Below are 25,622 nucleotides of genomic sequence, written 5' to 3' on the forward strand. Positions count from 1 at the left end.
CCACCGCCGGCTTCAATTCAACTGGGCTCATCTTTTTCTTCTCCTCGTCGGCGATTTTGAATCTCTCTGCTGAATTCCAATTGCCGTTGCTTCAATCTCTTCCGCTCGCTCTGCATACTCAACAACTGCCCTCGCCCACTGTAAGTCTCCTTGAAAGTCTCAATTGATTCCCGTCAACTCCTTTGACCATTTCCCCCCCTTCACACCCCTCCTGTTATACTCTCCTCGATAAACGAGGGACGGTGGAATATAATTCTTTTGTCTCTCATCGCTTGCGCTGTTGTCGTCTCATCCATTGGGTTTTCTTCTTCAGCTGCTGACACAATGGGCCTCCCAGTCCGTAAAAACTCCCCTGAGAACACCACATCCGCCATGCCTTCTGCAACAGCGGGCGCTGCCAGCAACGGGGTGCCTACGATTGACATTCCAAATGGCGACAGCATAGATTCCGAGACTCCTTTCTCCGCCAACGACAACATTCGCCGCTTTGCTCCTCCCTCGAGAGCACTGAGTCCTTCCCAGAATGCCCTGTTCCACAACAAGACCAGATGTTTCATCTAGTAAGTTACCCATTGGACATGTAGAAAGATGAGGGAGACCTGACAGCGCGGACAGTGGCATGCAGCCCAAGGCAGTCCAGGGTATGCTGGACTTTGATTTCATCTGCAAGAGAAAGACCCCCTCCGTGGCCGGTATCATTTACACTTTTGGCGGTCAATTCGTCAGCAAGATGTACTGGGGTACCAGCGAGACTCTCCTCCCAGTCTACCAATCCGTCGAGAAAGCTTTCGAGAAGCATCCCGATGTGGACACCATTGTCAACTTTGCCTCTTCGCGATCCGTCTACAGCTCTACTATGGAACTGATGGAGATTCCTCAGGTCCGCAGCATTGCAATTATTGCTGAGGGTGTCCCTGAGCGACGTGCCCGTGAGATCATGGTCAAGTCAAAGGAGAGGGGAATCACAATCATTGGCCCGGCCACTGTTGGTGGCATCAAGCCTGGTGCATTCAAGATTGGCAACACTGGCGGTATGATGGACAACATTGTTGCTTCCAAGCTCTACCGCAAGGGTTCCGTTGGCTACGTCTCCAAGTCCGGTGGTATGTCCAACGAGCTCAACAACATCATCTCACAAAACACGGATGGCGTTTACGAAGGTATTGCCATTGGTGGTGACAGATATCCTGGAACTTCCTTCATTGACCACCTCCTCCGATACCAACAAGAGCCAGAATGCAAGATCCTCTTGCTCCTGGGTGAGGTTGGTGGTGTCGAGGAGTATCGAGTCATTGAGGCTGTGAAGAATGGTCAAATCACCAAGCCCATTGTCGCCTGGGCCATTGGAACTTGCGCCAGCATGTTCAAGACCGAAGTTCAATTCGGTCACGCTGGTGCTTCGGCCAACTCCCAGCTCGAAACCGCTGTTGTCAAGAACCAGAAGATGAGAGAGGCCGGCTTCTACGTCCCCGATACTTTCGAAGACATGCCTAAGGTCCTCAGTGACCTTTACCAGAAACTCGTCAAGCAAGGCACTATCAAGCCTGCTCCTGAGCCAGCCGTGCCCAAGATCCCCATGGATTATGCCTGGGCGCAAGAACTTGGGCTTATCCGAAAGCCTGCCTCGTTCATTTCCACCATCTCCGACGACAGAGGCCAGGAATTGCTCTACGCGGGTATGCCCATCTCGGACGTCTTCAAGGAGGAAATTGGTATTGGCGGTGTCATGTCTCTTCTGTGGTTCCGTCGCCGCCTTCCTGCCTACGCCAGCAGATTCTTGGAAATGGTGCTCATGTTGACTGCCGATCACGGTCCGGCCGTGTCTGGTGCCATGAACACCATCATCACTGCGCGTGCAGGCAAAGATTTGATCTCTTCGCTAGTCGCTGGTCTATTGACCATTGGCTCTCGATTTGGTGGTGCCTTGGATGGTGCTGCCGAGGAGTTCACCAAGGCCTTTGACAAAGGCTGGTCTCCCAGAGAGTTTGTTGACACCATGAGAAAAGAGAACAAGCTCAGTATGTTAGACTTTCAACCGCTCGCAGATTAGTGGCTAACTCTGTTCAGTCCCTGGTATCGGTCACCGAATCAAGTCCCGCAACAACCCTGATTTGCGTGTGGAACTTGTCAAGGACTTTGTCCTCAAGCACTTCCCATCGCATAAGCTTTTGGATTATGCTATTGCCGTTGAGACCGTGACTACCTCGAAGAAGGATAACTTGATCCTGAACGTTGATGGTTGTATTGCTGTCTGCTTCGTCGACTTGCTCCGGGACGGAGGTTCTTTCTCCGCCGAAGAAGCCGAGCAATATCTCTCCATTGGTGTTTTGAACGGTCTGTTTGTCTTGGGTCGTTCCATTGGTCTCATCGCCCATTACCTGGATCAAAAGAGAGTAAGTTCTGCCCATCAATGCCTTTGTGTATACAAATCGTTAACGGTCCTTTAGCTGCGCACTGGATTGTATAGACATCCGTGGGACGATATCACATACCTCGTAAGTTCAATTCCCCTTTTTCCGATATTGCCTTTCGCCACTAATAGAATGCAGCTTCCTACTCTTGGAAAGACTCCCGGAAACGAAGGCCGTGTGGAGGTCAGCACCCAGTGATTGTGATTTTGCGTACCAGCGTTGGGTTGCAAAGTGTGCCAACGCGACTTCGAATGTCGGAGACCATGACTTTGGTAGGATCGGTTTGAAGCAACATTGGAGGCATTGCGGTTTCAAGACGGGGCTGGGAGTTTATTATCACTTACGAAAGACCATGATGAGGGTACAAAAAGACTGAAGATTGGCGGGAGAAATGGGGGCTCGGTTAGTGTACAGCTGAATGGTCTGGTAGACAGCGGCAGCGGCGCAAACATATTCTTGTCACCACTGCACCGCGCAACGCCTGGACACAACCCTTCCTTCACCTGATTTCCACTCTGTTCCTAGTCTCATTTCTGCTCTACCAGGATTTCGCCTTAGAGACGGTAGGATAAGAGCGTGTTACAAGGACCAGATCCCGCAGTGAGAGATACGACTGACGAGCACCGACCGAAGGGCGACCGAAGAGCCTGACTTGGCTTTGGCCTCGCATATTTATATCAGAAGCCTAGTTGTCTATGAGTCCGCGGAGTGTAATATCCTGCCGATCAACCTCAGGCGCGAAGAATAACCATTGCACGTAAGGAGTTTGGGGATACTGACTCCCCGGACTGGCTGGCTCCAGAAACAAAGTAAGCCTGAGGGTTCGAAGCGAAAGTGATTTGGCTTGTAGGAAGAAAGGAATACTCAAGAGTATGTAGCGTCTAGTGTGAAGTAGATTTGAAGCCGCAAGGTTCAAGAGAGTGTCACTACTAAGGGCTTGCTCCGCTCACGGTTGATCAACGAGGCAGTGGCGATTCATAGGCGAAAATGAAATCATTCGTGAATGCGCCTTGCCTTACAAGGTACATAGTTCCCGTTAATAGAGCTAGCTAATAGCTGTTCAAACCGTTTTCAGACAGTTGTCGATGACCTCGCACATTTCGAGGACTTTCTCCTCCTCGAGTCGCCTTCCGACAATCTGCAACGCCACTGGTGCTCCATGATAGAACTCAGCATCGTAATCTTGTTGGATTCTGCCGTCAATCTCGCTCAACTGCTTGAAGGTGCTCATATCTCTTGCCTTGTCAAGATCTTTGTCTGCAAATGTGACTGGAAAAGTGCAGGCGCAGAAGTCTAATTTGACTCTATCAGTATTGGGGTGCGATGAAAGGAACCAGTCCGGTGCTTACCCAAGAAGTTTACAAAGCCCGTGTAGCCAACATATAAGCTCTGCCTCTGGGTTTGACCCAGCCGGGGAGCTGCCCATGGAGAAGTGGCACAGATGAGGCCGTCTAATCGTGGTTTTCCGTCCGCGGCAGTCGCATTCCAGCGGTCAAGGTAAGCCTTTTGCAATTCATTGCGCCGGAGGTTCATCATTCGCATCTTGGTCGGTCCGAGTTCGCCTTCACCTGCGGCAGCTGCCAATGCATATCCTTCCATGCTCGGGAACACAGGCTCTCCCCAAGGTGTGATAAGGTCCATGATTGCGGCGCCGCCAAGGTCGAAGAAAGCTGCTTGGAGATTCTAGGGCCGTCAATGAAAGAATGACACAGTCCGGAGAACAACGGCAATACATACCTTCACAATCGCTTCATGATCCTCGGTGGACCAGGGAATAACTTCGTGGCCTTGCTTCTCAAGGGCGGCCTGGGTCATTTGCAAAGCACGCTCCACCGGCGGGTGAACATGAACAAGGCTATCATGGACACCAATCAGACCGAAGCGGAGTTTACGGCCTGATGGCTGAATGACGTTCTTCCTCCAAGGAATGGGCAGACACTTGTGGTCATGATCCCAGGGTCTCACGTCCTCAGATAAGAGAGCTTCCGAGTACAGCTGCAGTGTTTTCAGAGACCTCGCCATCGGCCCATTGACGGATAGAATGTACTCCTGTCCGGCTATACCTGGTTTGGCTCCATAATGGGGATATCGACCAAAGCTGGGTTTCAAGCCGTAGATGTTGCACCATGCAGCAGGGATACGGATACTGCCGCCAACGTCTGTGCCAATCCCTAACGGCGAGCCTTTAAAGGCTATGAGAGCTCCCTCGCCACCACTGGAGCCCCCGGGAGAGAGGAACTTGTGCAGAGGATTCCGGCACTCTCCCCAGATATTGTTATTCGTTTCAGCCATCATCATGGCGACCGGGACGTTTGTCTTGACATAGAAGACAGCACCCAGATCACGCAGAATGGTGACCAGCAAGGCATCCTTTTCAAGAGGCTCGTTGGCGAATACCGCCATTCCATTACTGGAAGGATGTGGTGCTGTCACAAAACAGTCCTTGAGCGAGATGGGTAGTCCGTGAAGCGGACCAACAGTCTTCCCTGTGCGCTCGAGGTAGTCATCAAGATATTTTGCTCGTTCAATCGCTTCTGCATACAGCACTTCAGTCAAGCAGTTGGTCAGTTCCTGGGCCAAGGCGGATGCCTTGCAGAAGGCTTTTGCGACTTGTAGTGCGGTCCATGTCTTGGTTCTGATCTTGTCAAGGATCTCGTCGGCCTCTGATTGAATTATCTGACGCTCCTCGTCGGTGTAGTAGTCAGAGTTGAGGGCATACTCTGTCAGATTTTTAGGCAGGTCCGCTTCGTTCCATGCTGGAGTCTTGTGAAAAGCAGCAATATTAGCGGCTCTCCTCTTACGAGCTATTGCCGAGGCCTCTTTGTAGTCATACGTCGCCATCTTTTACGGGATCAGCAGGACAGAACGGTCAGCAGGAAGGTCGAACTGGAGGAACAGAAGACGACCTAGCATTTCGAGCAAGTTGAATCGCGGACTAGGGCGTCGACAGTGATCGCGGAGTTGCACAGTCATGATGGAGTCTATCTCGCGGGAAATCAGTATTGGTTGGGGTCAAGGCCCAGGGGAATTGGGAAAATACCGAGGTGTTGCCTACGACCGTTGATGTCCGTGATGGGGATTTTGGTTGTTGTCGTCCAATCGCCGCTTGTGAGAAGAGACTGCGCCACAATACTCAAGGTGGGAGGTCCTTTGGAGGTGATGAATCATGATGGCGTTTCAGGTGTGACGACTGCCACGTGATTAACTCCGCCACAAGTTCTCAAATGTGCGGCCAAGCCGGAGAAATAGGGGAGCGTCGGCCGAAACATCTGGGTAAACGAAAGGCCTCCGAAGGGCCAGAGGAGGTTGGGGGAGGGGGGCCTGGGCAATACTGGGTAGGCATCACTCGTTCCCGGAAAGGCCATGTGGACCCCGAGAGCCACCTGAAAGAACAGCCGGGTGACCACTCACAGGCCACGAGGCACCCAGAAATGGGCAAGTTCTTTGGCTGGTGGTCACTGAGACGGGGGCAAAGAGGGGTCCTTCTGTTCGCTGCCGCGGGGCTCAGCTGTTGCATTGCGCTCGGTGAATGAGTGAATAATTGCTGAGCTGAGTCCGCATTCACCAACGTCCTCAACCGCGCATCTCGCAGTCTGCGGTCTGAGATTCCTTCAAGCTGCGCAAGCTCTTTTCTCACCCTTCACACCTCGTATAAATCTTCCCTTCCTCATCGATCTATCTGTCCTGCCCTTTCCTGTTCAGACATCAATCACTTTCACCATAGACTTCCAGCTATAAATTCTTTCGTCCTCATCTCATCCACAATGTCTGGTCCCTACGACTCCTACGGTGGCGGTCAGGGCTACGGCTCACAGTACCCTCAGCAAGGGTATGGGGGTAGTCAAGGCTATCCCCCTCAGCAGGGATACGGTCAACAGTACCCTCCCCAGCAAGGCTACCAACAGTATCCTCCTCAAGACCAAGGCTTTGGCCCACCTCGCCGACAAGATTCCTTCGGGCCGCCTCAAGCTGGCGGCTTCCAGCATGGTCAAGCTGGCTACCAATACGGTGCCTACGACGCTAGCAACCCACAAGGCCACGCAGGATACTATGGCAACCCTGCTCCTCAGCAATACGGCAGCAACGATGCCTATGCCCAAAATCAGGCTTACCAAGCCCAAATGGCCCAACAAGGGGGTCAACATCAACAAGGCCAAGGTACAAGCCTGCCACCCGAAGTGGCCAACCACCAGTTTGCCCCTCAGTCAACTGACCCCAATGCGCCAAACTACGATCCAAAAGCTCCTCCGATGACCGAGAGTGATCGTGGCCTTCTCGGCGCCATTGGTGGCGGCTTCGGTGGCCACTTCTTGGGTAAACAGGCTGGTCACGGCTTCTTGGGCACTATCGGAGGTGCTCTGCTTGGGAGTGTCGCCGAAGACTTTTTGAAGGATAAGAAGAAGCAGCATCACAGCAGCGGCAATAGCAGCTGGGGTGGCAGTGGCAGCAGATACTAAATTGAAATGACAACAAGACTCGCAAGCGACGACTGTTGCTTGGAAGTTCCATTAACGAATGGATGGGCTTTTTGAATGAGCTGATACAGAGACGAACTTGGTCATGACTCATTACGAAATTGTACTTGATTCATTGCTTTTGAAGCAATCAGAGATGCTTCTGCTTTTCGTTATCACTACGGGCTTTCGCAGGGTAGGAAGTTTTTTTTTTCTCGGCATCCATAAATAAATTGAAGACTTGACTCTATTGATCAGTCTGTAAATGATTTCTTGTCTTGCGCTTCCAAAGTCGAAGGTCAGCTGTCTTACAGACGTGCCGTTACAGATTTCGCCTCTACCGCCGCCGCCGGTTTCCCATTTGCGTCATCTTCGTCAGCTCGCTGTCCCAAACCCTTAAAACCGGCGTAGTCGTTATCAATGACCCTCTGGACATTGTCATAAAAGGCCTTCAGGCCGCCAAAGAAAAACCTCAAGGCGTATTTCTTGCCAGGTACATTCTGGCCAAAGATCCAACTGGCGGTCTCCTTGAACAGGCTCCCCTCGGCGATGCGCTCGCACTCGAGACACCACTCCTTCTCGGCTTCAGGAGTCACTTCGACGACCGGCGGCGTCGCGGCAGAGTCTAGACTGGCTTTGCACAGCGATTCCGCACGGCCGATCAAGCGCGAAATCAGGTCGACGTGGGCCTCGAGCGCGGGCGGCAGGTTTGTGAACGGGCCCTGTGGACCCGTGATCATCAGCAGGTTGGGGAAGTGAGGCACCGACACGCCCAAGTAGCTCGTCGGGCCGGTTGGGTCCCAGTAGTCCTTGAGGGTGAGGCCGCCACGGCCGCGGATGCGGATGCGGTTGTAGTTGCCCTCGATGGCGTCGAAGCCCGTTGCGAAGATGAGCACGTCGAGCTCGTACAGCTTGTCGCAGGTCTGCACGCCCTTTTCGGTGATGCGTGTAATAGGGGTCTCCTGTAGATGCACCACGTCCACGTTGTCGCGGTTGAACTGCTCAAAGTAACCCCCGTCACAGAGCGGCCGACGGGCGTAGTAATCGTGCGGCTGGAGTTTGCGGGCCTTCTCAGGGTCTTTGACGATTTCCCGGATTTTCTTACGGATGAAGGCGCAGGCTGCTTCGTTGGCTTCCCTGTCTGTGGTGATGTCGTTGAAGCCGCCAAACATGAAGCGGAAGCCGTTACCTGCGTCCCAGAGGCTTTGGAAGATGGCTTCGCGTTCTTCGGCCGAGGCGACGGATTTGTATGGGATTGTGGACTCAACGAAGCCGAAGCCCACGGCCGAGTTTCTCACTTGGTCGAAAATGGCGTCGTAGTTTTCATTGACCCATTGGCGGTAGGCAGGGTCGACAGGTCGATCGCCGCTGGGGACGCTGTATTGAGGATGTCGCTGAAAACAGGTCAGAAACTTGACCCGTGGAGCTATGTCGGTGATGACTTGGACGCCTGTCGAACCGCACCCTATGATGCCAACACGCTTGCCACTAAGATCAAGTCCTTGGGGCCATTTCGCCGTGTGAACCTTCAGACCCTGGAAAGTATCGATGCCAGGTATGTCGGGGTAGTTGGCTTTCGACAGGAGACCCAATGCGGTGACCAGATACCGTACTTTTAGACTCTCTCCGGTACTCAATTCCACTTGCCAATATTTGGCGTCATCGTTCCAAATCGCAGAGAGAAGTTCGGTGTTGAATTGCATGTCCTTGCGCAAGTTATGACGCTCAACCACATGTTCCAAATATGCCAGGACATCAGGCTGTTTGACATAGTGATGTGTCCAGGGGTAGGTCTGTAAGTCTTCCTTGTCCCATGAAAATCGATAGACGAAGCTCTCGGTGTCGCTCATTGCGCCAGGGTAACGATTCCAATACCAAGTCCCACCTACATCGCTTGCCATATCTATCACCTTGGCCGACAGTCCCATCTCCCTCAGCCGGTAGAGCTGGTAGATGCCGCCATAGCCTGCCCCGACGATAAGAGCATCAAAATCTGTCTCTACACGCGCCATCTCGATGATTGAGTCAATTATCAAGAAGGGCTTGATGGGTTTTGCAAAGCAAGACTAGGAAATCCCGTGAAGAGAAAGCACAAAGCTCTTGAAGGTCGGATCGATGGCTGCTGCGATACAGGGGGACCAAGGTAAAGGAAATGGTTCGAATATCGGATTCCAGGCGGGGTCATCGCTCGGTGATGCATTAGCGAGGTGCTCTATGTGCGTGAGAGGCTCCCCAGGCTCTATCGCAGTGATCTCTCGGCTAGCCCGCCGGGTTTTGATTCCCGTGGAATGGAGACTTCGGACGGTGGGTGAGGAGAGACTCATTCTGCTCTTTCTGTTGAAGATTGGACTTGTAAGCATTTAATCTGGGGGTTGTGCTAGGGTCTGTGCATCAATCTCTTTTTGATTCGGGCCCACGAGCAGCAGATCAATAAGTCCGTCTTCGTTGCACTGGCGATCGAGTAGGAATCAAGGGAGAGAGCAGCGCAGGCAGGCAACGGATGTGCATGCGGGGCCGTTGCCGCAGGACGTTGGGCAGTTGGGGTCGGTGGGCAGCAGTGGACAGCTCGGCTGCCAAGATGCGTCTGCCAGGCGCCGGTACATACTGGGTAGGACATTGCTCATTGCTCATTGCTCCATGTCACCCTCGGCCTGCTCATCTTCCCCGCGGCTCTCAAAGACCGCAGTTGTGTGCATGGTCTCCATTCCCCCTGCAGACAACCGTCTCCACGGTGGTGCAGCTGTCAAGTGTGAGGACCAGCAGGCATGATTGACGGTGCAGCCTGTGCGATCCTTCTTAATCGGAGGCAGGTGCTCGACATGACGGCTCACTCGACCTCATCAGCTTTTCACCTAGGTATATTCCCTTGAATTCTTAGCAGTTGTAGAGGATGGCCAGCATGGCTCAGCGTGTGGCGTTCATCACCGGGGGAAGTGGTGGCATAGGAAAAGCCACTGCCCACAAACTTGCAAGCCGTGGCATCTCGATCATTATAGCCGACATGGACGAACAAGAGGGCGCAAAGGTGTCAGACGAGGTGGCCAAGAAGTGGAATGTAAAGACCAGGTTTCTCAAACTCGACGTCACTCAGGAGCAACAGGTCAAGGACGCGATAGCCTCATCCACAGCGTGGACGGGTCGGCTCGACTACGCTGCCAACTGTGCGGGAATCTGCGAGTCCATCTGGTCTGAAGAAGAAAGCATCACCACAGAGCTCTTTGAAAGGTGCGAGGGCTAGATTGTTGGGCCTAGCAGTTGAAAGTCCTGACTGTTGCAGGACACATGCCATTAATACCAGGGGCCTCTGGTTGTGCCAGAAATACCAGGCGCTGCAAATGAAGACCCAGGCTCCTCGTCCGATCTCGTTCGAACCACCATGCCCGCACAAAATCCCAGGACAACGTGGTGCCATTGCAAACGTTGTCTCCATCTCAGGACTCCAAGCTGCCGGTCTCGCAGCTTATACTCCCTCGAAGTATGCGGCGGTCGGAGTGACCAAAAACGGAGCCAAATTCTATGGGCCGGACGGGATCCGTGTCAATGCACTGTGTCCGGGGTGGACTCTGACCAAAATGGTCGAGCACTCGATGGGCGCCGAAGGGACAATCGGGTCAAAGGAAAACCAAGAGTCTCCAGTCAGCAAAGCCATTGCCTTGCGAAGGATGGCTTTTGCTGAGGAACAGGCAAATGTCGTGAGCTTCTTGTTGAGTGACGAGAGCAGCTACATGAACGGGTCGCTAGTGGTCAATGATGGCGGCTTTCATGACATCCGGTGAAAAGGCAGCAAATGTTTGGCTGAACCGTCCAATTGCATACTTCATTCACTGTACCTTTTTCCTGTTGCCATACGGTAGCTTGGTAGAGCTGGGCTAAGCCTCTTCTATAATCTTAACCAATACGGCAGATTAGAATTTACGAAGCATTGCCGGCGCTTCGTGGGATGAAAGGTTAACTCTAAGTTCTTAACGCCTCGTCCCTTGAACTTTCTTCCAACTCTCTTCCTACCCTGGAAGTCAACATTGTGAGTTATGTGCGGCCGTACATCAATTTGGCAACAACAGAGGTGAAAGCATGAGAAACAGTTATCAGAAGAATGATATTGACAGGTAGGGAAATCTACACCTATCACAACAAGAGCACTGATCAATGCCGCTCCATCCCCGGTATGTCGCAGATCCCTGAATCTGCCCCAAATTTAATCACCGTCCTTCTACTACTAGCATATGACAACCAAAATATCGAGTCAGGAGCCTGAGTAAACGGGGCCCCCGTGTGTCATAGGGCCTTGTGCGTTGTCCTAGGACGAGGAACTCCACCGCTCCACAACATTTCGGTATGGAGTTACTAGGTACACAAGACGACAGCAGACACTCCACAAATCCCCGCACAAAGACGGAAAACCTCCTGATCGGCCTCGGTGGTATACTAGGCCATACTCATGCTTTGACTTCCCGGAGCCCATAAACCGGATGGTGCGAGGAGAACTCTCCATCGTGATGTCTTCCAAAGTGGGTAGGATATGCAAGCTATCCCACGCAGCAGTCCCCATGGGAAGATGATTCCCGAAGCAGATCAGATCAGCAATTTGCATATATCCGGCGAATACCCATTGTCTCCTTCTATCATCTTCCAGGACTCCTGTTCCCCAGATCTGCGTGATCATTACTGTCGATTCCCATCAACATGTCGGCGTTCAATAGAGGTTACGCTCAATCTCTCAAGGGATTTTGGCTCCAGGCAGCTATTACCTTGTGCTCAGCATGGGCCTTCACTCTCTTCGGTATCTCCAGTCTCGAAAGTCTGCCATGACCTTGGCAGCTAACAGCGTGATCCTAGGATACGATCAAGGCGTCCTTGGAGGTCTCATCTCCCTTCCAACTTTCCTGTCCGCAAATCACATCAATGCCAACGCTGCAGATTTGCAGGGCACAATCGTGGCGATTTACGATATTGGTTGCCTGACCGGATGTATTATCTGTGGTTTCGTCGGGCAGATGCTTGGTCGCCGCCTGTTTGTTGTCATTGGGGGAATCCTCATTTGTTTTGGTGCCGGACTGCAAGCTGGAGCCCATGGGACCTCGTATCTCATTTCGGGACGTGTCATTGCTGGCCTCGGGATGGGCATTATCACGGTGATGGTGCCCGTGTGGGTTGCCGAAACAGCCAAAGCAAAGTCTCGCGGTGCGTTGATTGCGACTCAACTCTCGATAGTCATCTTAGGTCTCACCATCGCCTACTGGTTCGACTACGGCATGATTCGCAGTTATCCCGGTACAGAGGCAGTCTGGCGCTTACCCATAGCTTTCCAAGTCGTCTTCATTTTGTTGACCTTTGCCATGATCTTCTTTCTCCCGGAGTCGCCTCGCTACCTCTACGCAAATGGCCAGATTGCCGACGCCGATCATGTCATGGCTCGAATCTACTCTGTTCCAGTGGACAGTGAGGTGGTAACCAAACAACGCTCCGACGTATTTGCGGCCCTGGAAGCAGAGAAAGAGTACAACTTCAATTTCAAGAACCTGTTCTACGACAACTCCCCGGTCAATACGACCTGGCGGCTGTGGCTGGGTGTCCTTGTTCAGGTGAGTGGGCCCACAACCCGTTACCGAGATAGAAGTGACTGGAACTGACGTCTGAAAGTTCTTCCAACAAATGGATGGGTGAGTAGAGACCTTTTTCTTGGGGCGCCTTCCAACCTCTCAAGTTCAAGATCATTGAGAGAGATTTCGACCTGTACCCCACTGGCCTCATTAAGTACTATCGCTGACTTGAGATTTTTACAAATGCAAAGCAACAATATCGTCTCGTATTACGCGACATATCTCTTCATTCATTCGCTTGGGATGTCTCAAAACCAGGCTGCCATCACCAGCGGTGGCGTCACTTTGCTCTTCATGGGGGGCACATTCTCGACTGTGTATACAACAGAGAAATTTGGCCGACGACCAGTCATGTTATGGGGTGCTATTTTCTGCTCTCTGTTTATGATCTTGTTCACCATCGGACTCGCTGTAAACAATGACTCTTCCAATAAGCTGGCCGTGGTCAGCATCTTCTTGTTTGAGTTTGCATTTGGGGCCTCATGGTGCGATGCTCCGTGGATCGTAAGTGTTTTCCCCCGGACGACGGAATGGAAAAGTGGTGACTTGTGATATCCTAGTACGTTCCAGAAATTGCACCTCTCCATGTGTGAGTACCCGTTCCCGGGGACAGGACCATTCTTACATGATTGTTCTCAAGCTAACCGTTCCGTCCACAGTCGTCACATTGGCACTTCCATGGGTGTCTTCACCCAATGGATCATCACATTTATCGTGGTCAAGTTTGGGCCGATGGGAATCCAAGCCTCTGGATGGAAATTCTATCTCCTGTTCTGCGTCTTCAACGTCTTGGCCGTACCTTTTGTCTATTTCTGCGTCAAGGAGACAAAGGGCCTTAGCTTGGAGGAGATCGACGTGCTCTTCGCGAAGAAAGAGTACAAGCACGTGCTACAAGCGAGACTCCGGGGTGATCTTGAAGCCATAGAAAAGAACAAATTTGAGGAGCACGAGGTGGCTCAGGAGACATTCGAGATGAAGTAGATGTGATCTGCTCCTTGCAAGAAGTGTCGACAATCTTCCTATACTTAGACGAGGGAAGGGGCAATGATGACGGCAAACTGGCCACTGTCGAGGATACAACTATGTACGAGCATGATTGACAGATCAGGTACAACTTCTGCTAAATAAAGATAAGACAATCCCCAGGGGGGATTACTTCGATCGAATAAGGGAGGTCTTTCGTTGTTCTTTAGACCTTGTGTGGGCATGTGGCCTCAGCCTTGTCCTGCAGGCCAATCACCTTACAGTTGTGGCTCACCGGCCCACTCTGGCACCTATTTGGGACCGACCTACCGCTTTCTTTAGGCATCCAGCAACCTATCTTTGTGCCTCGCCTCGTACAGTCCCAATATCGAGGACAACTAAGTACGGAAAGGACATTCGACGAACAAAGGATCGAGAAAGTGGTATTTCTGTGCCGGCTACAGACTTGATGAACAGGTCAAAGTAGGACGACATCATGGGGCCTAGCCCTTGTATTCGTCTTTATATGAAGGATAGAATTAGGGGAACAGGAAAGTTGCCTGGTTTTGGGCGATTATTGGGTATTCCTGGGGTTCACAAAGCCTGGAATGGCAGCTATTACATGGGTAGCATACAGCCTGTATCACTGAGTACTCTGTGGCCTGATGAATGACTCATAGACCTCGAACTTTGCATTTGGCCCCAGGCACTTGTTCAATGACTAGGAACAGTGGCTGGGACAAGCGACTTGTCTGACTCATTGATGGAAATCCTTCCGGAGTATGTAGAGGATGGAATACAAGGGAGTGGCATTTTTATATCACCTGGCCGTGCCTGTCTCGTACTGCCTCCGCAGGTGGCTGACCAACTCGCCTTCGAGCCCATCACAAGTCCGATTCAAGATGTGAGCATGTTGGTCCACAACGCTGCCTTGGCTGACGAGATACATGCCCTCAACGCCATCTACGGTGAAGGCCTCATAGTTGCGACCTTTTCCGACGCCCACCACACCACGGTGTCCATCAAACTTCCTCCATTTAGCTATTCGTTCCTGCTCCGTGTCCTCGGTGACTATCCTCGCTCACCTCCGCATGTTCTGGGAGTCGACAACCTCGTGGAGAGCACAAAGCAAGAAGTCCAGCAGAATGCCGTCTATTTGGGAGCCTGTGTCCGGGCAGTCCATCACCCTGAAAATGTCTGTCTCTATGACGCCATCGAGGAATTCAAGGTCGTGCATAAAGCCCTGCAAGCGCATATCCGCCAACTCGAAGATGCAGATGAGGCCTCCCAGCTCAAAAATGCCAGGAGAAGCGCCATTCTGAGAGACTTGGCCATTCGAGCTAGGGCAAAAAGGGTGGATCTAGGAAACCAGGAAAATGGCGCCGAGCATTCACCGTTCGATATAGTCGACTGTGCTGTGTGCATGGAACCGTTCTTCAGAGTCGACGTGGTAGGCTTGAAATGTCGCCATTCATTCTGTCTGGAATGCTTTCACGGCAAGTTTTGACCATCTTGCTCCAGAGGCCACTACTCCTTTCGGCTAACGGCGGGCTTGACAGAAGGCCTACGGAATATGTTCAGGACCAGAAACGAGCTGAAGTGCTGTGGCCAGAGCGTGCCTCTCAAGGTGATTCGCGAGCACGGTGGCATGGACGCAGACTTCCTTGACGTTTTCGTTCAGTGGCTGCAAGAGCTTCACACGGCAAACCCCACGTATTGTCCATGGGAGGACTGCCTCGCCTACATTCCAGGAATTCTTGTCCAGGAAGACTACGCCAAGTGCCCTTTTTGTAAGAGAAGGATGTGTATGGGCTGCAGGGCGAAAGAACACGGTGGGCTCTGCAAGCGCGACAAGAAGCTGAAAGCGCTCATCGCCAAAGAGAAGTGGAAATTCTGTCCGGCCTGTGGACATCTCGTGGAAAGGCGAGAAGGCTGCAACCATATGACGTGCGTTTGCTCGGCCGAATTCTGCTACCGGTGTGGGAAGATTTGGGTGAGCAACAGGCCGATCTGCGACTGTGGCCTGTTTCTACCACTCGATTGACTGTGTACCGGATCTATGTGCACCGATATGTGACAAGCTCGGGATATCGACCCTTGAGGCAGAAAGTCTGTTTTCTTTCAAAAGGCCCATGCTGACCCAGAGTGTCCTAATTCAGCGGTTTTTCGTTGTCGAGCCCTACTACCAGGTACCTCCGGGGCGGCCTGGATCACGTACCGTCAACATTTTCTACTCTTTCTAACGACTCTCGTATTCCTTCCAAAAGATCCCCATTGCCTCGGAGAAAGATTTTGTCGGGAGTTCCAACAATTCGTTCCCAAACTCCGGCCTCCCTTCGTACTGATTTCCCTGCGCGAACGTGCCAAAGGTCAACTTGGGCAGCGCGCTGTTATCGCCGCTCTTGACCTGCTCCTTTCCTTTCTCCAGCCAGGACCCATATTCGACGTTCTCCACCTGCCATCCGGGGACTTTCTGCTGTATGGCGTCCAAAATCTCCTTTTGGCTCGTCCTGAAATCCTGGACCAGCAAGATCCGGTTCTTCGTCACTTCGGGCTTCTCGATCGCCCTCACGACGGCCAACGCAACCGTATCCAACGTCGTCGCCACGAACTTCGCCTCCCCGCCGTCTATCAGGACGGCCTTCTTGTTTTTCCAGTCCAGCTGGAAAAATCCCGAAGCGACACCCATTTCGAAGAACGCGTTGCAGCAGATACTCGTCCATTCGAGACCCGTGTCCTGCTTGGAGATCAAGTAGTCGCGCACGTCGTGCTTGATCTTGAACATGTCCCGCAGCTGCAATAGCCAGTCCGGCAAGTCGTCGAGGCCGAATTCTGTGGGGAAATACCGCTTCACTTTCGCGGCGAGGCAGGCGTCGATGAATTTGTACTGTTCGTGCATTCCCATCATGGAGATCGCGCAGATGACCACGTCCATGTCTTTGAACGCATTCGTGAGCTCGGAGACGGGGTAGTCGTCGGCGATGCGGGCGACGGCGACTGTGTCTGGGAATTTTGCCGCGGAAGAATTGCGTGACAGAACCGTGACCTTGAAATTTTGCGGGGAAGCCAGAAGGTGTTTGAGGATCAGACTTCCCAGGTTACCAGAGGCGCCGATGAGGCAGATCCGCTGAAAGGCCATTTTGGAGCCCGGTAAAGTGATGTGTTGGATCTTAGGCAATGGGTGAATCGAGACGATGCTTGGTCATGGGGATCTAGACGAGTTAATGTACCGAGTACTTTAGTTTCCTGAGATCGCTTTACTCCACCATGTCTTCGGCAGATTGAACTGGAAGCGAACAGTCCAGATGTGGAGCGTGGGGCATTAAGTACGACACTATAAAAACTCGTCTGACAAAAAAGGAGTCTGCGGAAAAACAGGGAAGACTTGGGGAGAACGGGTGAGCAGCCATAACGGAAGCCCGTCAGACAGCATTGACCCCACCTGGGCACCTTTTGGGGTTATGTATTCGTGCGGCAGGCTAAGGGCCGTCAAATAGGGGCCATCAGCCTTGTCACCATAACTACGCCCGAAAAAGCTACCAAAGCTATACAAGCTCTTGACAAGGGATATAACACCGGCGCAGGCATGGTTGAGACTCTTTTCTTCCTATTTTGGTAGACTCGATCGTCTGAATTACACTGAGACTTCTCTGACACTTCAGAAAACGACCGTTTGTCTGGAGCAGCAAGCCATCTGAATCCAAGACCACTCTGTGGCAAGGGTGGTTTGCAAACGTAGCCTGAATCTCTCTTCAAGGCTACATTTCCAGCTTGGGCTGCACTTGTAACACGTCATCGCCGAACGCCACTCCAGCTCTCTTCATGTTGACTCGCTGCTCCGCCAAAGCATTGATCCACTGTCCAAGCCTCCACCCGGCTTTAGCAACCTGTTCCTCAACGATGGGGACCGCTCCCTCGTAGTACCCCTTGGAAAGGTCCGCCGGTCCTTGCCAGTCCCACAGGCAGCATTGCTCACAAGGATCAGGTCCGAGATTGATACCGACGTCCTTGAGCACGTATGTGCAGATGAACGCATTAGCCTCGGACGCCCACTCCAGTGCACACTTCTGTGCCTCGTGTATGTCCGTGCATTCCCGGGCTACGTCTATGCTGCCATCATCCAGTTTTTCCTTTAGGTCCGCCGCCCACTTGACTGAGACTTGTTTGTCGTAAACATTGCCGGGGTCACTCTCCCGCGGCTGCTTATACTCTCGGAGCTTCTGGATGATGAACTTGTCCCAGATCTCATGAAGGTTCTCTTCCCTGGAACCTGGTTTGCCCCATTGCACCATGAGCTTCGTGCCTCCGCGGCATTTCTGCTCTGTGTGCAAGGGCTGGCTGACGTCGCCGAGGAAGTGCAGAAGAAACTTTAGAGCATCACTCTGGTCATCTCGTTTCAAACGCGGGTTGTTGACTTGGGTGGTCTGCCGGCCAGGAAAGCCATGTCGGTTAACGTTCAGATGTAGAGAAAAGTAGTTAGAAGAGCTCACCAAGTTCGTGATGGCTGCGACAATACATTTCTTGTCGGGATCGCAGTCGGCATTGAAATTCACCTTACACCTCCTTGGCGGATTGTCCTTTGCATCGATGAAATGCCACGCCTTTGACCAAGGCATTCTGCCTTGCACCTTCCGATCGTCGGCCCAGACTGCACCATCGGAGATGTCAAATGACTCGGTCGGGCGCACGAGCTCGTCGAACAGACTCTCAGCCTCAGAAGAGAAGTACATCTGAGCAAGATATCCGACTGTGCGGTGACCTAGTTCGCCCCATGAGAGCACCTTGCTTGCAAGACAAAGCAAAAAGAGAAAGGAGGGTTTCATGTTTGACTTCCTGGAGGCAGACAAGGGAACTTCCGCACTGGTACTTGGAAGGCGCAGGTACTGTCAGAAGTCCTAGCAGCTGTGCCAGAGAAGTAGAAGAAGGACCTCAATAAGTAGCAAACCAGACATAAAAGATCTTGGATTGCTGCAGTAACTGGAGCTGAAAAACTTCCATTTTCATATTCTCTTCTTGTCGTTTCCATGGCATCTAGGCTCGTGCCAGCACTCCTGCTGCGCATTGGCCATGGAAATCGAGTTACACGAAAGACTGGGCAGAGAATACGAGCGTCTGTGTGGGGAAGACGAAAATGAGTGTTGGTTCAGCTCAGTCATTTAGAGCTCCGGAGAAATGAAATGTAATTAGCCTTGTATTGTAAGACTCGAAAAGAATCCAGGCCATGTATTTTCCGTGAAACACTTGACGCTTTTCCTCGCTCGGATGCAGCTGGATGTCCTCACCTAGCTTTCCCTGCCTGGTTGGCATCCTATTTTTGCGAAGGAGTGCTGGCAACGGGCAGCAGATGCTGACGCTGGAGCACTCTATTTGCTTTAGGGCGCCTGGACATTTGTCTTGGGCTCCTGGTGGGAGCTGAACAACCTTCAGGGATACGAACACGAGAGGTCACAGGAGGTCCGACATGTATGCTTGGCCCGCCAATCAGTCCGCATTAAAAGTGGTTTCCCCTCCAGCGGATCGAATTTCGATCGAATGCTTGCTCTTGCTTCGCGGACGAGCAGAAAAACCATTTCATTGAACTGTCCACCATTGTTACCATGCTGTAGGCCAGTTGAATGTAGTAAGGGGGGCGCAGCCTTGTGCGGAGTGCAGAGGCACAAGGCTGAAAGAGACGCGATAAACAATCCTAAGGAGGACGGCCAGTTTCGGCCTGTTGGGCAGCAGTCTTCCGGACGGTGTTGAGTGTCTGGATGCCCGAGAGCAGTGGCATTTTCCGCCGTGACGAAAGTACTCCCTACACAATGGTCTACTTCCTGGGTAGGATCGGTAAGTGTTTTCGGAACAAAGTTCAGGCGCATGCCGTCCACGTACAGCTTCGGTCTAGACAATTGTCAAAGATATCATCTCTGTCACAGACGATTGGCGTGCACATAAATTCATGACTGCCCTCTTTCCTGTATTAGAATGGTTTTGACATGGCAATATTAGAACCCTGGCTCCTCCATGCATGGCTTGTTTCGACCTTGACCCACCTGTAACGTAAGGCCGAGGGATATCGTGTTGGCACACTCCGGGTCTCAACTGGCCACAACAGGAGGTTGAGCATGAGTCCTACTGCTGAGGCAAAGTTACAAGTTTGCTTTGGATTGTGAAAGATCTTTATTCCGGTCACAGCTGACGCTGAAGCCTCATGTTTCCATCACATGTTTCCAGTCTCCGGACGAGGCTGAAACCCCGCCAGGACAAGGCTGAAAGCTGCCAGAGCAGGCCTTTGTCACAACTTTGAGCCTCTATCAAGCCGATAATAGATTTTGGCTCAGCACAGATACCTAAGCACTCAGATTCACGATCAACAGCCGAGAAAGTTACAAGTATACAAAGTAGGACACCGTTCCCCTTGGCCCTGGCGAATGCTCACGTGCACTTTCACGTGCCATCTCAGCCCCTTTTTCCTGGAGGCTGCGCAGGGCCAACCGCCCAACCGCCATCCTGCGCAATGCCGCGTGCTTTGTGCTTTGTGCTTTGTGTCGCATGTCGCTCTCACTTTCACCCTCGTTTTGTGCCTCGATCCTCCGCTCGCTTTAAGTCATGGCATTCCTGAGATGACGACCATCATTCTCTTGTCCTCCCTACACTCCACGCTAGGCTACAACATTCTGACTGGCAGCCATGAGTGAGGATCCTTCCTTTGTCACTCTGACCCTTCAACAGCGCATCGCGGCATTGAATGCTGCCCATATTGGTCGAATTCCTGGAGAACCGCCCCGACCCTCGTCTCACCCTCCTCCTCCTGTCCCTTCCAGGCGTCCCCTGATAGTCAAACAACACACCATCAACAACCCGCCAGAACAGGTCAATGGGTCAATCACCGACTCCAGACCAGGTAATCTGCCTGCTCCTCCACCTCAGCCTCCGGCGAGAAAACAGCCTCCGCCGCTGCCCTGTCGAAATCCCCCGTTTGAAGAACAGAGGAGGGCCTCGGTAGCGTCGACCAACTCCAGTGGTACAAATGACACATCCAATACGTCCTCTTCAAAGGCCACAACCACCACCGCTCGCACCAAGTCTACTGACTCGGGCAGCCGAATCAAAGCACCTGCATGGGGCGAGTGCGAATTGCCTGCCCTTCCTCCCCGGAATGGTAACCCACATATTGCCACCAAAAAACATTCGGAGGACCGCCCCAAATATGTCAATCGAGCTCTCTCGAGCACGACAGTTATCACCCCAGCTACGTCTGTGGAAGCTAGACCTACTCCGCCTCCGCGACCGTCCCTTCCCCCAAGACTGCCTTCGCGCAAACACGAGGCTGAACACTCGGAGCACGCCGGAGAGACTCCGCCAAGGAAGATGCCCCCTGTGCCCTCGGTCGAGTCAATAGAAAAAGCGAAGAAAGCTGCTTTCTTCTACCATACTCCAAAAGAGCAACCATATCACCAGGAATCTGTCGCAGTCATGGAGCCAGTCCAACTGCCGCTGAGGGAACCTGTGCCACTGCCCTTACGAGAGCATGTAATACCATTGCTACGGAGAGAGAATGTACCTTTCCCGTCGGGAGAGGATATGACTGGCCATTTGAGAGATACTCAGTCAGCTCCGCCGCCAGTTCCTAAATCCTCTCGACCAGATCTTTCAGCCATCCAGGCGACTAAGCCCAAATTTTCTATAAACACAACCTCGGTAAACGGTGGTCTATCGGCTGCGGCCAGTGTCTGTCTAGTCTGCCGGGACTTCTCTGGCCCTGATCACCAAGCCACTCTTTTCCCCAGAACTCAGGTGACCTCGTTACAAACGTTGGCCCATCAATTGACTTCTCCATTTCCGTCACCCACGGACAAAGCACGAGCCATCTTTACTTGGCTACATCACAACATTGCCTACGATGTTGTGAGCTTCTTCAACAACAACGTAAGAGGCTCCACGCCACAGTCAACTTTACAGAGTGGACTGGCGGTTTGTGAAGGCTATGCTGCCCTTTTTACGAACCTAGCTACCTACGCTGGCCTAGAATCTGTCGTCATCTCAGGCCACGGCAAAGGCTACGGATTCAATCCCATCCCGCCAGGAGCTCCCCTTCCGCCATATAATGCCGGCCACGCATGGAACGCTGTCAAGATCGACAACGAAGAGTGGAAACTCATCGACACATGCTGGGGAGCAGGTTATGTTCAAGGCGCAGGTCGCCCTTACATAGCTAAATTTAACCCGGATTTCTTCACCATGTCGAACGAAGAATTCGCAGTCAAGCATTTCCCAGGCAATGAGGATCTGTTCTTCCTCCGTGAAGGGCGGCGCTTGAGCTGGGAGGAGTATATCGTGGTTGACCCTGCGTCCTGGCCTGACATGGTTGAAGGCCCCACGATTTTCACGAACGCAAAAGAAGATTATTCTATTGGCGAAAAGACGGTGTACCCGCGAGCAAGGAAAATCAACGTTCGACAACCTGATAGCGTTCGATTCCAATTCGGTCTCAGATGTGCGCACTGGACGCTGGACAGACATACGCGGAAAGGACCACCCCCTGTATTCGTTGTCTCGGTCAATGGAGTTGATGGTCGAGATAAAGATCTTGTCCCCGTGGAATACTATCCCGGAGCCATGGGACAGGGTGGTGACATGTGGGTGGTGGATATCCCGGCTCGCCAGCTAGGGGCACCAGGGCAGACCATCACGCTGTTCGCAGTTACGACTTTCGGGAATAGGCAAGATGCTAGAGGTCTTAGCGTCGTGGAGTTTCGCGAGGGCAAGGGACGAGTTGGGATGGGATTTACTGGCGTCGCGGCTTGGGATTTGGTTTGATTTGCTGTGGTCTTGGTTCAAGATCCTGAGTTTTGCCCGCATTATCGACATGGAGCTGGGGGAAATCTGCACGGAATGGATCGAGGCGGGAACAGGGCCATACACTGACTGCATTTGATGCGTTCGGTATATGAGGTTTCACCACACACATATGGAAGGCAAGCCCTGACTGACATGAGATTGAAAGAAGAAAAAAAAGATCCCTGCTGGAAGGAACCAACCGAGCAGATCTCATCATCATGGGCTCCCAAAACGGAACGGCGAATGGTGGTAAAAGTGGCGAAAAGGGAAATGAACTGCCCCCATCCCTGAAATCATGAATGGTTGTATGCGTGTGAGGGGGAGAGAGGACGACGGAGAAAAGAAAGGAGATAATGATAATGAAATCCAAAAAGATACCCATGTATGTGCGAAAGGACTCGCCTCCCTACCGCCTTGGGGGAGGGACATTGAATGCGCAGCGCGCAGTGGCGCGAACGAGCATGCGAAGGCAAGGATAGGAAATCAAAACAATTAATTCAACGGCCCCTCAAATCCCAGACAAGAGAACTCTAAGGAAAAAGGAAAGGCAAAGCAAAGGGGAGGGCTCCGAAGGTACTATAGCGAGGAAGGAAAGAAAGAAAGGGAGAGAGAGAGAGAGAGAGAGAGAAAGCCTTGCAAGATTCTTGATCCTTGATCCTCGTTCCCCGTTCCTTGGATTTTGCTCCCTCGGGCCATGTCATACGTACGGCGTACTTGTTACTTGTACTTATTCCGCGTCTCGAGCACTTTGTTCGAATAAAGGGTCTCGTGTTTAGAGCCCGAGGTCAGGTTTCCCCTTTTCTGTATCAAGTGTATACTCGGTGCTATATCCATGATACGGAGTCAAGCTTGGGATCGAATGACACTCGATCCTCGACAGCCCCAGTCCAGTCCAGTCCAAGACAGTCCGGCCCAAGAACGCCATCGCCATATATAGTCAATGCAGACCAGAAAACCCCGTACAATGCTTATTGCGGCATTCGCTTGCTGCAGAAAACCCTCTGAAAAAAAAAAGGTCAGTGTAAAGGGGGTCTCGAAATAGTAATGACCCCAAAAGGTACAAATTCCCTGGACTCAACGCACGCGCACATGGATGTCGCAGGGCTGTCTCGATGGGCGTGTTCCTTCGGCATCCTCCCCCATTTGATCTTGAGCGTCGATATCTGCAGGCTGCTTCCCCTTTCCACGCCGACTGCCCGATCTTGCTGGTTCGGAACAAATAGTGATCGAAACATTCACGTCGACTCTCATCCTCCCATGCTCTACCTCAAATTCCGTTGTTGCCGCGTGCTACACGACCACGTTTCTCCTTTTCCAAACCCTCCAGGCGACACACCAGCAGACAATCGCCAAAGTCACACTCGCCGCACATCCCCAAGCCCACACCCCGAAGCACAGGTAACCTCGGCATTCCCCGTCCTCCACATCAGGAGAATGCGAACTTCCCGCAGAATAGCCTGCGGAATAAACGAGACTCCACACCGCGGCACCTCCAGCAGGCATCATAGCCACAACACCCCAATTCGTCGCAAAGTTTTCCACACCCCATACCACGGAGATGATGATGGGCACGAGGCTGAAACATGCTCCGTATCCTAACCCCACCAACGAAGAGGAGAGTAGGAACAAGCTCGGATGCTGGGGAGTGAGCACCGGAAGAGCGAGGTTTAGGAATGCGAGGAGAAGGAGGAATGCCGAGGGAATGAGAAGAACAAGGCGAGAAAACTGTACACGGTTGCTGGGAGGTGAGTCGGGGTTCGAAGGAGGAGCGAAGAGGTCGGATAATGTACCGGTGAATAAGCGGGCGAAAGTTGACGCAAGGGCAATGATGGAGACGTGCATACTTGCGTGGCCCGCGGGAGGACTTGCCATCTCGTCGCCATCTAAGTAATTGTAATTCTCCGGCGTCAACGTTGGGATGATTGTGCCGAGATTGTTGATGTATGCTTCTCCTGGCCCTGTGAGGAGGAAAAACCCCGCCGCAAGAAGCCACATTGTGCGATCAGTGAGAAATGTGTGCGTGGCATGGTTGAGGAGCCAATATTTCTTCTTGCGTAAGCGGCGGTCTTGTTCGTGTTTCTTGAGGAGCTGAGATTCGGAGAGGTTTCGTTCGGCTTCGGAGTCCATGTCGTCGTCGGAATATGAGCCAGAACCGTCGCCAGAGTCTTCGTCATATCCAATCGTGCCGTAATTCACAGGGGTAGGGGCACGAGAAGTGTCGTGGTAGAATTCGCTCTCATCCAACAGACCGCTGCGTTCGAGATTCTCCACCCCGTGCTCAATCAGTTCTTCCTCATCCACGATCTGCAATCCCAACGTCCCAAGAAGACCGACGCCGATCAACGTTCCAGCTAGAAAGACGAAATACTTGAACACATCAACCTCTCCCTTGTGACCATTGGGCAGCTTCTCATACAACAAGTGCGCTCCAACCTGTGATTCCCACATGCCGCTCAGCCCGAATGCCGCAATCGGCACAGCGAGCATGAAACCCCGATATTTTGCGTTGGCGAAGTTCTTCGCGCAGGTGGCCACAGCGGAGAGGTACATGCAGCTTGTTCCCGCTCCAATGCCGATGAAGGCTATGATCATGACCCCGAAAGGCCACCCGTTCCCTGGTTTTGTTGTAGCGTCGGGTGGCGGGCCTGATTTGTATGTATATGCAGCGAGGAGGTATCCAGCACCAAAGAGGACTGAGGAGAGAAGCGACAGTGGTGGTGGTGAGTAGCGATCGCATAGATAGCCAAAGAGAGGGACTGGGAGATACATGGCCAACTCCGCGGTGATGGAGACCGCATTGACCCGGAGTTGCGAATAGTGCAGGTCCTGGAGAAAACGGGCGCCGTAGAGGGAGAATGAGGTGATTGATCCTGCACATAGACTATATGCGAACTGTGAGCTCTTGATCTACCCCAGACATCCCGTGTGTGCATCGTACCAACTGAGCACAGCGCAAACAAAGCTCAGGACTCTTATCACCTCCCTGCGCATTGCTATGCGATCTCGCTCAATGATCTCCTGGGCGACCTGGCCCATGAAATCAAAGTCACCACTGTCAGTTCGAGGACGCGAGCCCGATGACCGGCGTCCACGTTTTCGATTGGCGTCGAAGTCGAGCGCGGCGATGCGAGGATCGGGCGGCATCTTCTGATCGGAGAGGAGCGAGGCGAGGCAGGAGGGCGCCTTGAACCGCGAGGCTTAGGAATACAGAATAGATATGGACTGCGCGGTCATTATGATGGGGGTCCTCGAATCACCGTCGCGACACCATCTTCGACACGTGGTGCAGTGCCAGCTCAACAAGGGAATGCAGGATGAACAGTGAAACAGATGCGCAGATGTGACGGCGATGCGTGGCAGACGCTGCAGACTTG

The 25,622-nt window shown here is 52.5% G+C and overlaps 11 protein-coding genes across 11 annotated transcripts; 6 read left to right on the forward strand and 5 right to left on the reverse strand.

Annotated features, from left to right (window-relative positions):
* Positions 1 to 372: 372 nt before the first annotated feature.
* A1O5_11540 (ATP-citrate synthase subunit 1) lies at positions 373 to 2,609 on the forward strand (the record flags this gene model as incomplete). The annotated part of the gene is made up of 5 exons (XM_007752112.1): positions 373 to 560; positions 616 to 2,018; positions 2,068 to 2,393; positions 2,448 to 2,495; positions 2,550 to 2,609. 5 exons carry the CDS (start codon positions 373 to 375, stop codon positions 2,607 to 2,609), a joined length of 2,025 nt encoding a protein of 674 aa, XP_007750302.1.
* Positions 2,610 to 3,471: 862 nt separating this feature from the next.
* A1O5_11541 (uncharacterized protein) lies at positions 3,472 to 5,252 on the reverse strand (the record flags this gene model as incomplete). Its single annotated transcript, XM_007752113.1, has 3 exons — positions 3,472 to 3,704; positions 3,761 to 4,094; positions 4,149 to 5,252. 3 exons carry the CDS (start codon positions 5,250 to 5,252, stop codon positions 3,472 to 3,474), a joined length of 1,671 nt encoding a protein of 556 aa, XP_007750303.1.
* Positions 5,253 to 6,175: 923 nt separating this feature from the next.
* On the forward strand, positions 6,176 to 6,868 carry A1O5_11542 (uncharacterized protein; the record flags this gene model as incomplete). Its single annotated transcript, XM_007752114.1, has 1 exon — positions 6,176 to 6,868. The coding sequence occupies one exon, from the start codon at positions 6,176 to 6,178 to the stop codon at positions 6,866 to 6,868; it is 693 nt and encodes a 230-aa protein (XP_007750304.1).
* A 305-nt stretch (positions 6,869 to 7,173) lies between these two features.
* Positions 7,174 to 8,877, reverse strand: A1O5_11543 (cyclohexanone monooxygenase; the record flags this gene model as incomplete). Its single annotated transcript, XM_007752115.1, has 1 exon — positions 7,174 to 8,877. The coding sequence occupies one exon, from the start codon at positions 8,875 to 8,877 to the stop codon at positions 7,174 to 7,176; it is 1,704 nt and encodes a 567-aa protein (XP_007750305.1).
* Positions 8,878 to 9,755: 878 nt separating this feature from the next.
* A1O5_11544 (uncharacterized protein) lies at positions 9,756 to 10,641 on the forward strand (the record flags this gene model as incomplete). Its single annotated transcript, XM_007752116.1, has 2 exons — positions 9,756 to 10,090; positions 10,143 to 10,641. The coding sequence occupies 2 exons, from the start codon at positions 9,756 to 9,758 to the stop codon at positions 10,639 to 10,641; spliced, it is 834 nt and encodes a 277-aa protein (XP_007750306.1).
* Positions 10,642 to 11,670: 1,029 nt separating this feature from the next.
* On the forward strand, positions 11,671 to 13,446 carry A1O5_11545 (uncharacterized protein; the record flags this gene model as incomplete). The annotated part of the gene is made up of 5 exons (XM_007752117.1): positions 11,671 to 12,447; positions 12,506 to 12,525; positions 12,657 to 12,969; positions 13,026 to 13,054; positions 13,125 to 13,446. The coding sequence occupies 5 exons, from the start codon at positions 11,671 to 11,673 to the stop codon at positions 13,444 to 13,446; spliced, it is 1,461 nt and encodes a 486-aa protein (XP_007750307.1).
* Positions 13,447 to 14,338: 892 nt separating this feature from the next.
* A1O5_11546 (uncharacterized protein) lies at positions 14,339 to 15,472 on the forward strand (the record flags this gene model as incomplete). Its single annotated transcript, XM_007752118.1, has 2 exons — positions 14,339 to 14,878; positions 15,041 to 15,472. 2 exons carry the CDS (start codon positions 14,339 to 14,341, stop codon positions 15,470 to 15,472), a joined length of 972 nt encoding a protein of 323 aa, XP_007750308.1.
* Positions 15,473 to 15,667: 195 nt separating this feature from the next.
* Positions 15,668 to 16,567, reverse strand: A1O5_11547 (uncharacterized protein; the record flags this gene model as incomplete). The annotated part of the gene is made up of 1 exon (XM_007752119.1): positions 15,668 to 16,567. The coding sequence occupies one exon, from the start codon at positions 16,565 to 16,567 to the stop codon at positions 15,668 to 15,670; it is 900 nt and encodes a 299-aa protein (XP_007750309.1).
* A 619-nt stretch (positions 16,568 to 17,186) lies between these two features.
* Positions 17,187 to 18,251, reverse strand: A1O5_11548 (uncharacterized protein; the record flags this gene model as incomplete). The annotated part of the gene is made up of 1 exon (XM_007752120.1): positions 17,187 to 18,251. One exon carries the CDS (start codon positions 18,249 to 18,251, stop codon positions 17,187 to 17,189), a length of 1,065 nt encoding a protein of 354 aa, XP_007750310.1.
* A 1,846-nt stretch (positions 18,252 to 20,097) lies between these two features.
* Positions 20,098 to 22,227, forward strand: A1O5_11549 (uncharacterized protein; the record flags this gene model as incomplete). The annotated part of the gene is made up of 1 exon (XM_007752121.1): positions 20,098 to 22,227. One exon carries the CDS (start codon positions 20,098 to 20,100, stop codon positions 22,225 to 22,227), a length of 2,130 nt encoding a protein of 709 aa, XP_007750311.1.
* Positions 22,228 to 23,538: 1,311 nt separating this feature from the next.
* A1O5_11550 (uncharacterized protein) lies at positions 23,539 to 25,392 on the reverse strand (the record flags this gene model as incomplete). Its single annotated transcript, XM_007752122.1, has 2 exons — positions 23,539 to 25,129; positions 25,187 to 25,392. 2 exons carry the CDS (start codon positions 25,390 to 25,392, stop codon positions 23,539 to 23,541), a joined length of 1,797 nt encoding a protein of 598 aa, XP_007750312.1.
* Between the last annotated feature and the right edge of the window lie 230 nt (positions 25,393 to 25,622).

Source organism: Cladophialophora psammophila, assembly GCF_000585535.1.
Source record: "Cladophialophora psammophila CBS 110553 chromosome Unknown aczJe-supercont1.26, whole genome shotgun sequence".
Lineage (NCBI taxonomy): Eukaryota > Fungi > Ascomycota > Eurotiomycetes > Chaetothyriales > Herpotrichiellaceae > Cladophialophora > Cladophialophora psammophila.